The following is a 10,582-nucleotide window of genomic DNA, read 5'->3' on the forward strand; positions in this document are numbered from 1 at the left end:
AAAAAAAAAAAACACCCCAACAAACCCAACGGTGTTGGTGCATGCCTTTACCTCTAGTACTTGGGAAACAGAGGCAAAGGCAGGTGGATCTCTGTGTTTGAAGCCAGCCTGATCTACAGAGTGAGTTCCAGGACAGTCAGGGCTACACAAAGAACCCATCTCAAAAACCAACCAGGGCTGGTGAGATGGCTCAGTGGATAAGAGCACCCGACTGCTCTTCTGAAGGTCCAGAGTTCAAATCCCAGCAACCACATGGTGGCTCACAACCATCCATAACGAGATCTGGCTCCCTCTTCTGAAGTGTCTGAAGACAGCTACAGTGTACTTACATATAATCAATAAATAAATCTTAAAAAAAAAAAAACAAAAACAACCAGACATACAAAAGCCAAAAAGCCAGGTGTGGTGGTGCATGCCCCTAATCCAACACTTGGGAGGAAGATCTCTTGAGTTTGAGGCCAACCTAGTCTACAAATTGAGTTCTAGGACAGCCGGGGCCACACAAAGCAACTTTAGTTGCTTTCGTCTTAGTTGTGAGGACTTGGCTCACAATTCCAGGTTGCAATCCATCATTGTGGGGAAGTCAAGGCAACAGAAACCTGGAGCAGCTTGTTATGGTCAAGAAACCACTGTACAAACTGCAGACACTCTGGTCTCAGTTTATTTTATTCTTTTTTAAAAAGATTAATTTATGTATATGAGTACACTGTAGTTCTACAGATAGTTGTGAGCCTTCATGTGGTTGTTGGGAATTGAATTTTAGGACCTCTGCTGTTCAGGTCAATCCTGCTTGCTCCAGTTGGTTGGCTTTGCTCGCTCCAGTCAAATCCACTCACTCAGTCCCTGACTCCCTCCAGCCCAAAGATTTATTAATTATTATACATAAATATTATACATAAGTACAGTGTAGCTGTCTTCAGAAGAGGGCGTCAGATCTCATTATGGGTGGTTGTGAGCCACCCTGTGGTTACTGGGATTTGAATTCAGGACCTTCGGAAGAGCAGTTAGTGCACTTAACCACTGAGCCATCTTGCCAGCCCCCTGGTCTCAGTTTACTAAAGGAATAGTTTAGTGAATGCACAGCCAGGACTGGTGAATCAGGCACACAGCCTAGATTTGGGGAGCTAAGACTGCAACCCCAAATATTTCCCAGGGCCAGTTTATAAAGGCAAAACCCACAATGAGCTCATATGCAGGTGTAGAAAGTACTGTAGGGTGACTGGTTTTTACTCAAGCTACTTTGACAGTTTAGACATCAGTTCAAACTGATCTTTAATTTGGTCATAAGTGGATTTTTTAAAAATTTTTATTTAATGTATGAGTATCTGCATGTACACCTGCGTGCCAGAAGAGGGCCCAAGTTCTCATTATAGACGGTTGTGAGCCACCATGTGGTTGCTGGGAATTGAACTCAGGACCTTTGGACAAGTAACCAGTGCTCTTCACAGCTGAGCCATCTCTCCAGCCCTGTTGTGGAATTTCTTTTCTTTTTTTTTGTTTTGTTTTGTTTTGTTTTGTTTTGGTTTGGTTTGGTTTTTGGTTTTAGTTTTTTTGAGACAGGGTTTCTCTGTGTAGCACTGGCTGACCTGGAGTTCACTCTGTAGACCAGGCTGTCCTTGAACTCAGAAATCCGCCTGCCTCTGCCTCCCGAGTGCTGGGATCAAAGGCGTGCGCCACCACGCCTGGCTGTGGAATTTCTTAAGAAGAAACAAGATATGTGGTCGACTTGATTCTGCTCTGAATCAAACTATTCTCTGTATCAGGAATATAATATGAAGTGGTTGGCAGGCATGGAACAAAATGGCTACAGCTGTGCTTGGGGAACAGTCCTCAACACAGCTAGTCACATTCCACTCACAGAAGACAGCAATGATTCATACATGTCAATATGTTTGCTTTTTCCACGCTTATAAAACCCCTTTCCTATATAGGAAATGGTAACACTCACAGTGAGCAACGTCTTTCCACTAATTAAGATAAGCCCCCACAGATGTGCCCATAGACCAACTTAATTTAAACTTTCACTGAGATTTCCTTTCTAGGTGACTATTTTGTGTCAAGTTAACAAAGTTAACTTTGTTTATGAGAAAAATCTTTGAGACCAGCTCATTTTATAGCTCAGGCTGGCCTCAAACTTACACTGACCTTCCTGCCTCAGCCTCCTCAGTTGTGAGATTAGACAGTGATATGTTTATAAAAAGATAAGGAGCCAGGAAGTGGCGGTGCATGCCTTTAGTCCTACCACTTGGGAGGCAGAGGCAGGCAGATTTCTGAGTTTGAGGCCAGCCTGGACTACAGAGTGAGTTCCAAGACAACCAGCACTGTCTCCAAAACAAAACAAAACAGAGGCAAGGGAGCCTTTTTTTTTTTTTTTTTAGAAACTCACTAGTCGCTGTCAACAGCTGGGAAACCTGGACAGTTAGCCCTACACAGACCTAACCACTTTGCCACTGTAGCTGGAAGGATCCCAGTCAGTATCTAAGGTTGCTTAGGATCTGGAACTGTGGCGGCTCCTGGCTATCACCTACAAAAACCTGACAAGGACCAGCCCTGGAAAAACCCCTAACTCAAGATTTCTATTTTGAGAGAGCAAGGACCCCAGGCAGCTAATTGCTAATACAGGCACAAGAAGCACCAAATGGGATACTTTCCCAGAACAGATCCTAGTACTGAAATTATCTTCTGCTAGGATTACGTAGCTGAGAAGGCCAGTGTCCTCCCATCTGTGCTAACAAATGTGCCCGTGGAAGGTAGTAATATGGAGCCACTGAGAAGCAAAGAAACGCAGCGAGGTATGGAAGACAGAAACCGAACAGTGCTCTAGAGAGCTGTGCAGGGGCGTCTGTCACCAGGTGTCCCCAAAACTGCAAACTATAGATTCATTTATTAGTTCCCTTTGCCCAAGCCTGCTTGACTCAGACTTCTGTCACTGAAGAGGGCCTAACAAATGCACTGAAAAAAATTTAGCCCCTCTGCAAAGTCAGAGACTGGTCCAAAGCTGCCTTTTCATCACAGAGTCCTGCGCCCTCCGGTTCCTGGATGTCTGAACCCAGGTTTAAAGGGTGGCAGCAAACACTCTAGACACCAGGATCACCGGCTTCCGAGCTTCGCTTCAAATTATGCGTGCTGGTCGCGTTGTTCTGACGCCTGGCAAAGCAAACACGCAATAGGCATCCGGAAAAGTCCTTGCAAGGATCTGGTGGTGGGGGTACATCTGCACCAGCTTAAGGGGTGCCTAATACTGTGGCCCACAATGCCTCGCGCCGAAACCGGCCCCGCCCTCTTCAGCCAGGTTCTCAGCCTCGGAAGGGGTTTAACGACTTCCGCTTTTCCCGGCAGTGGCCCCGGTACGATAAGTGACTGAGACTGCTGGCGGCATGCGGGCACCGGGAGTAGGTTCGGGGCTCTCTGGTGAGCGAGGGTTGCTAGAGCAGGAGGCTGGCGCGGACACGGAGGCGGCGGAACTGCTGCCCTTCCTGGTGCTCGGAGCGCGAGCCGACCTGCAGGCGGCCGCGGCGCAGCACGTGCTGGCGCTGACTGGTGCGGGCTCCGGCCGCACGCTGTTGGCGGGACAGCCAGAGTTGTTGCGGGCCTTGGTCGACCTTGCAGTGGCCCCGGCCCCAGCTCCTTCCCGCGATGCCTTCCGCGCGCTCGTGAACTTGGCTGCTGATCCCGGTGTGCACTGGCAGCTGCTGGCGGCTGATCCGGAGCTGCCCGCCCGCCTGCTGCGCTGCGTGTTGGACCCTCAGTGGCCCTGGGCTGAAGAGGCGGCTGCAGTGCTGGCCAACCTGAGTCGCGAGCCGGCTCCGTGTGCTGCGTTAATGGAGAAGCTGATGGCCGCTGAGCCGGAGCGGTTGGGTCTGGAGCGGCTTGTCAACGCGCTGTGCACGCCGAGCTACAACGCGGCCGCACCCCTGCATTACCTGGGGCCGCTGCTCTCCAACCTTAGCCAGCAGGCGGAGGTGCGTGCTTTTCTCCTGGACCCAGACAGGTGAAACCCAGTCGCCTGCGCGGGCGGGAAGGTGGGGAAGTGGAAGTGAACAAGGACAGCAGTGAATATCTTCTTTCAACAGGTGCGTGGTCCAACGGCTGCTGCCTCTTACCCAGTACACAGACTCTTCGGTGCGCAGGGGCGGGGTGGTAGGAACACTTCGGAATTGCTGTTTTGAGCATCGTGAGTGACAAGGAGGGGGTGGTGCCATTGCTAAGGTGGGGATTGAACCCTAGGGACCCAATGGACCATTATTCTGATCTCCTTCCTTGTCGGCACCTCCAGGACATCACGAGTGGTTACTTGGGCCCCAAGTCGACATTCTCCCCTTCTTGCTACTGCCCTTGGCTGGGCCTGAAGAGTTTTCCGAGGAAGAAATGGACCGTGAGTGACTTGGGTGGTTACCTCAGGGCTGTCTGGGGCTAGAGGGAAGACTACAAGAGGGAGATGGAGAAGTGTGCAGGTCTGGAGTCCCTCTGGCAGCTTTTAAGGAGGGGGTCGTTACAGACACACACAAGGCTCACCCAGGCAGAGCAGGGCTTGGGTGTTCGGTACAGGGACCAATAATCTCCCACCCTCACTCCTAGAGCTGCCTGTTGACCTGCAGTACTTGTCACCAGACAAGCAACGGGAGCCGGACGCTGACATCCGGAAGATGCTCATCGAAGCCGTCATGCTGGTGAGCAGGGGTCTGGGATGTTAATGCCTCTCCACAAGTCCGTATTGGCATCCGAGTAACCTTTTTTCCATCTTCCTAGCTGACAGCCACGGCACCCGGTCGGAAGCAGGTACGGGACCAGGGTGCCTACCTGATCCTTCGAGAGCTGCACAGCTGGGAGCCAGAGCCCGATGTGCGGATGGCTTGCGAGAAGCTTATCCAGGTGAGTGCAGGGTCAGAAAGGATAGGCAAGTGCCAACGGCTTATGAGCCCGCTCACCTGCCTCCTCTTCTTGCAGGTGCTTATTGGTGATGAGCCAGAGGCTGGCATGGAAAACCTGCTGGAGGTGCAGGTACCTGAAGACGTGGAACAACAGCTCCAGGAGCTCGACCAGCAAGAGCAACAGGAGCTCGCTCAAGAGCTAAGAGGCAACAGTGCCCCACACACCTGAAGTCCCTTTGGCCTGAACGCCAGCTTCAAACCCACCTCTGCCAGTGTTGGCACAGGGTTCTAGGGTCAATGCCCAGTAAATGTTGAGCCGCTCAAGGATGCTGCCCAATCCTGTGCCCTGTTGCAACCGGCAATAATGCACATTGTTCAGAGCTGCACTACTGAGCTGGAGCTGGCTGGGTTCTGTCACAGCTGCCTACAGATGAGGCAGGATGCCGGTGGTCACTGGAGCTATGAAGAGCCTATTCCCAGCTGGTGATAGGACTGGACTGGAAATACTGCAAGCCCTGGGAAGCCAACTAGGTTTTCATTCCTGAAGGCACTGAGGGGTCTGGACGTGGATAGGCTTAGAGATGTAAACAGCGCCGTGAGCCCCAACCTTCGGAGTCTTTTTGCTTTCCTTACCCAAGACCTTAAAAGACAGACTACACTTGGATCCTAGGCCCTTCCTAGAATGCTCTGCCTTCTGAGCCTGTGAGCCTGTCTTTGGATCACTTGCTGGGTTTCCCATTTGCTGTCTCCGTTTCTCTGTTTCATCTTGTCAGCCTCCTTACTCCCAGGTTGAATTGGGGCTTAACCATTCAGCTAGAACCTGCTCCTTGGTTAGCTTTCTCAAGCCTCGGTTGCCTTTCAAGGCGGATTCTGAGTTCAAGGCCAGCCTGGTCTACAGAGTGAGTTCCAGGACAGCCAGGGCTACACAGAAAAACCCTGTCTCGAAAAAAAAAAAAAAAAGACATCCAGACTCTCCTTCGGGGCACACCTTGCTTACCTCTGCAAGAGATTCTCCTGCGTGTTCTTTTACCCCTGTACGATCCTACCCTTAACATTTGGAGCCTACTCCGTGTATGCACCCCTTCTTCCTAATTTGTAGATATCGTGGCAAGTTTTGCTCTACTTTTTTGTGTCCCCCTTTCTGAGCTACAGATCTCACTCCACTTGTGTGTGCAGTTTTCTTCAGCAACAGGTCCTTCCAGGTCCCTGAGACCTGTAGTCTCCAAGGGAGTTTGCAGTGTTCTATTTCATACCCCTGAAGCTGAAAGCCTGGTGTATGTGTTGTCATGCATGGCTAGGTGTTTTCATTGGGTACCAGGAGTCTTCTCAGTCCCCCCCCCCCCCGGCCCAACCCCATGATGCTCTGCAGCACTCTTGTTAAAGCTTTGACACTGTTGGCACATGCACCGTGTAGACTGGTGTTTTCCCCCAGACCCAGGTCCCCAAGGAGATACCCAAAGGCCACTGGCCCACCCTTGTAGATAGCTGCATCCTTAATTCAACAGAATGAACATTTTTTTAATCTTCCCACACCCACCCACCCTCAATTCAGCAGAGAGTGCCCAGCCATGTTCTTGTTCGGGAACATGGGACATAGAGAGCAGCCATCTGCCATGGTACGCCCAAGCCTAAGGGTGGTAGAACCTATTGCTCTGGTGCAGGCTTCCAGGTGTTGCACAGCTGGGCCAGAGACGGTCTCCTTGGAGATGTCCTGGCACTGGAGGGGCTGGAGCCTTTGCTTCTGGCATGCCTGGTATCTCTGTCAGGCTCTGTGTTGTCTGGGGCTATTGCGGACCAGGAATGATCCTGTTCTGCAATGGAGCAGAGCAAAGGGTCATGTGGAGTGCTAGACACACCGCCTGCAGGCCAACCAATTAGCTGTGAGCCATTTCCCACCTCCGGGAGCTCCAAGTGCAGAGGACAGCATGTGTTCTGCAGGCAGCATCCAGCAGTGAGCAGCCACCTGCTGTAGGTCCAGACGTTCACATGGATGCAGCTGAAGCAGCCCTCGGATCAGGTCCCGGCACTCTACAGGGGAGGGCTCACTGCTGGAGCCTGCCACAATCCTGACCCACACTCTGCTACTGTCAGAAATGTTGGCAGCTTGACAGGAATCACTACTAGTCGTGGCAAAGGTTTGGGGGCTATTCTCAAAAGGGGGACTGAGGTGCAGAGGAGGGGTGAGGTATTCTGGAAAAGTGCCATGTTAGATATTCAGTAGGATTGGTAACCCTCCAAGTCAGTCCCACCGCAGCTCAGCTTCCCCAACATACAGTTCAAGGACCGTACTTTTCCAGCACATGGGGGTAGGGTGATACCATATTCTCATCGCCGTGGTCCTGGTCTCGCTACCCTCCAGGCTGGAACTGGGCCTTGGAAGGAGCGTGGCCTGGTGGTGCTCACCTGGGGACAGCCCTGGCCTGAAGATGGGACCTCGACGAATCAGGTTCAGCATGCGATGGGGCTGGTGTTCCTTGAAGGGCAGCTTCCCAGACACCATAGCATGGAGGATGATCCCTCTGGGGACCCAACTTCCTCAGGGTGTTGTCCCTTTCTAAGCCCACCCACAGGTCCAGCCGGGGGCTACCTGGGGTACTCACAGGCTCCACAGATCAGCCTGCTCACCGTTGTACTTCTTGCTCATGAGGATCTCTGGGGCCGTATAGGCCACCGAGCCACAGAAGGTGCTCAGCAGAGAGTTCTTGAGCCCCACCCAGTTGGCAAAGCCAAAATCTGCACACAGTGTACCGGCAGGGCGGGGCAAGGGAACACAAGTGATGGACAGGTTGGGGAGAGTGGGTTCAAGAGGACATCTGTTAGGATGGTGAGGGTTGGGAAGGGAAGGAACCTGAACTGTATGTTGTAAGAATGAGGGAGAAACTAGGCAGGGGCTCCCGTGGATGCAGGTCAGTGGGTTTAGGCTATAGGAGCTGAATTCAGGCTATGTGGGAGAGCTGAAGGTTGGGGCACAGGAGTCTGTGGGACAGGCAGAATTTGGGAGGTAGGAGTCCAGAATTAAACCAGACCGAGGGAGCTGTGTGGCCTCACCTGTCAGCTTTATGAAGCCCTGGTCATCCAACAGGATATTTTCACATTTCAAGTCCCTGTGGGAGAAGGGAATGTGGGGTCAAGTGAGTCAGCAGATCTCCAGGTAGGCAGATAGGCCAGATGGCACCCTCACCTGTGCACAATGCCAACATTGTGGCAGTGGGCCACAGCGCTGACCAGTTGCCAGAACAGCCTTCGGGCTTCTTCCTCCTCCAGCCCTGGGCAACATCGGAGGTCTGACACTGCGTTGATATGCTCCAACAGGTCACCTCTAGCTGCCAACTCCAATACCAGGTAGGAACGCTGGCTGTTCTGGTAGGTCTCATACAGTTGAACCTAGCAAACACCCCAATACTCCATGTACACTGTCGTCCTGAGGAAGGCTGGGAGTGTCAGGTATACTAGCTCTCGGTTGCAGGTTGAGAGAAGACTCTTCATGCAAGGACAAACAAGAGGTTCCAAGTGAAGAAGTGGGGCAATGGGGTAGAGCGCTGGCATGGTAAGGACCGTCTTACTATGTTCATGTGCTTGTAGGTAGCATTGAGTGATAAAATCTCACGGGGCAGGAACTTTCTGGAGTATTCCGCTGGGGCTTCAGCCATGGACACAATCTTGATAGCCACCTGAGGAAGATGTAGAGTGTTCAACTGTGTGTAGACTCCTTACGAATAGGCCCAGAATAAAATATGTTATTTTATACATATTGCTCAACTTCTCCATGTGGCTGAGCAAGCAATATCCTCGGAAGGAAAGTGCCTGTCGCACTTTTTGTCCTGGGTACATATATGTTTGAGGGATTGGGGAACAGAGCATTGGGAAGCTGAGAAGAAATCAGACTTAGGAGGGAGGTCCTATAGAGGAAGCTAGGGGAACTAGAAGGTACCCGAGAGAGGTTAGGGCAGGAACTAGGGTCCATTCTAGAATGGAACCAGGCTAGGGTACCCCCAAGGAACCCACAGAGAAGGTGACAGGCCTGCCTCACCATAGTGTGGCGCTTGCCCCGCAAGTCAGAGGATAGCCTAGGGTTGTGCTTCATGCGCTCACGTGTTGCATAGGCCAGGTAGACCTTGGAGAAAGCACCAGATCCGATCTTCTTGGAGGAGAGCAAGTAACCGTTGTTCATGCATTCTCGAACCTGTTCTATGAACACCCTCTGATCCGACTTGCGCCAACTGCTGCTCCTCATGGAAGGCAGGGCGCCACAGAACTGGGCTTGGTGGGCCAGCTTACTGCCCGTCAGCCAGGGAAGGGACGCAGCTGAGGTCTGACTTGTTTCAGAGGGCAAGGGGGTCAGGGAAGCAGAAGGCCAGGAGGGATCTACTGTCCCTTGGAGAAAACAGTCACGTTTCTGAAGACGTAATGGGTTTTAGGCTAAGAGCGTAGGTTGAGAGCCTCAGGAGGAGGCTTCCACAGCTCTGGACTGATTGGAGAGTAAAGACTCCAAAGGACTGGGTGTAGGTTCTAGAATAGAAGGTTCTAGAGATGCACTTGCATTGTGCCCTCAAAGGTCTCCTCTTAAGCCCTGTCATCTCTGGATTAGCCCTAGGTTCTTCTTCTGTGGAATGAGAATGAATATGAAGGGCTAGCACCAGGATGTGGCTTTGGGGGGGCCGCTCTGCATGCGATTGAATAGAAAGGCCTTTTCATCATTTGGGGGGGTACCATGGAGGCTTTGCACCCCCTGGAGCTGGGGTGACAGATGGATGTGAGCCACCTGACCTGGATGCTGGAAACTAAACTTGGGTCCCCTGAAAGAACAAAATGTGTTCTTAATTGCTGAGCCATTTCTTCTGCCCCTATACAAGATCTTTAAAGAAGCTAGGAGGGTTAAGTCTTCTAAGGATTTCAAGAGTCGAGAGACGAGCCGCCATTTCATTCTTTGAGGAGGTGATGCTAACCAAGGCTACTGTCAGGAGTGGCAAGGGTCCAGGATCCTCTAATCTGGTCACCCTCTACCGCAGTGGGTACCTTTGAAGGTACCAAAGACCATCAGAAAACACAGATATTTTTATTATGATTCATGGCATGTAGCACAGTTACCGTTATGAAGTAGAAATGTGTAAAGACATTTTTGAGAATTCTAGAATTTTTGTTCCCTTACACACACACACACACACACACACAAATATTACAAGAACACACTTTCTTTTTAATCCCAGGTGTAGGGATTTGGGGTGCTTCGACTGTCCACAGCAGCTGACCATGATTTGCCTTGTGCTCTAGGAGAGGCGTGGTTTTGCCAGCTGCAGGTAATTTCTGCAATGCGTGACTCTTGGAATTTTGAGAACTTTTCAGAGGGTACATAAATGTGAGGGCCCCCAAGAGGCGGCATGGTTAGTTGTTGGTCATTTAGGGAGGTCAGTTATGGTTTGTTAGTAGCTATGGTCAAAGAAGAAACAAAAGGAAAGAAATTAAAATCAGGGATTCCCCCCTCCCTTTCTCTCTGTCTCTCCCCTCTATCCTTGTTTCTCTCCTAATGACGGAGTGAAACGGAGGGGTGGATAAAGGACCCACAAAGTAGTAAAAGATCAGCTACAGCAATGAAAATACTTTTTTTAAGATTTATTGCCGGGCGTGGTGGCGCACACCTTTAATCCCAGCACTCGGGAGGCAGAGGCAGGCGGATTTCTGAGTTCGAGGCCAGCCTGGTCTACAAAGTGAGT

The 10,582-nt window shown here is 51.3% G+C and overlaps 2 protein-coding genes across 2 annotated transcripts; one reads left to right on the forward strand and one right to left on the reverse strand.

Moving 5' to 3' along the window:
• The first annotated feature begins 3,267 nt into the window (after positions 1-3,267).
• Hgh1 (HGH1 homolog) lies at positions 3,268-5,993 on the forward strand. The gene is made up of 6 exons (XM_021183686.2): positions 3,268-3,991; positions 4,074-4,174; positions 4,277-4,375; positions 4,579-4,670; positions 4,750-4,872; positions 4,948-5,993. The coding sequence occupies exons 1-6, from the start codon at positions 3,378-3,380 to the stop codon at positions 5,098-5,100; spliced, it is 1,182 nt and encodes a 393-aa protein (XP_021039345.1). The 5' UTR covers positions 3,268-3,377; the 3' UTR covers positions 5,101-5,993.
• A 381-nt stretch (positions 5,994-6,374) lies between these two features.
• LOC110310968 (testis-specific serine/threonine-protein kinase 5) lies at positions 6,375-9,358 on the reverse strand. Its single transcript, XM_021184162.1, has 8 exons — positions 8,902-9,358; positions 8,435-8,542; positions 8,053-8,255; positions 7,920-7,975; positions 7,472-7,604; positions 7,275-7,390; positions 6,768-6,899; positions 6,375-6,682 (listed from the first exon to the last, which is right to left on the reverse strand). Exons 1-8 carry the CDS (start codon positions 9,103-9,105, stop codon positions 6,516-6,518), a joined length of 1,119 nt encoding a protein of 372 aa, XP_021039821.1. The 5' UTR covers positions 9,106-9,358; the 3' UTR covers positions 6,375-6,515.
• Positions 9,359-10,582: the final 1,224 nt, after the last annotated feature.

The sequence above is a fragment of the Mus caroli genome, chromosome 15, assembly GCF_900094665.2.
Source record: "Mus caroli chromosome 15, CAROLI_EIJ_v1.1, whole genome shotgun sequence".
In the NCBI taxonomy this organism is placed as follows: domain Eukaryota; kingdom Metazoa; phylum Chordata; class Mammalia; order Rodentia; family Muridae; genus Mus; species Mus caroli.

What these genes read in the sequence shown, in the direction of transcription:
- Hgh1 (XM_021183686.2), top strand. Translation starts at nt 3,378, where the DNA reads ATGCGGGCACCGGGAGTAGGTTCGGGGCTCTCTGGTGAGCGAGGGTTG. An exon ending in TTTCTCCTGGACCCAGACAG is followed by an intron (nt 3,992 to 4,073) that starts GTGAAACCCAGT and finishes TTCTTTCAACAG; the next exon opens with GTGCGTGGTCCAACGGCTGC. An exon ending in TTCCGAGGAAGAAATGGACC is followed by an intron (nt 4,376 to 4,578) that starts GTGAGTGACTTG and finishes CCTCACTCCTAG; the next exon opens with AGCTGCCTGTTGACCTGCAG.
- LOC110310968 (XM_021184162.1), bottom strand. Translation starts at nt 9,105, where the DNA reads ATGAGGAGCAGCAGTTGGCGCAAGTCGGATCAGAGGGTGTTCATAGAA. An exon ending in GGGCTTCATAAAGCTGACAG is followed by an intron (nt 7,605 to 7,919) that starts GTGAGGCCACAC and finishes CACTGTGTGCAG; the next exon opens with ATTTTGGCTTTGCCAACTGG. An exon ending in TGCACTTGGAGCTCCCGGAG is followed by an intron (nt 6,683 to 6,767) that starts GTGGGAAATGGC and finishes GCTCCATTGCAG; the next exon opens with AACAGGATCATTCCTGGTCC.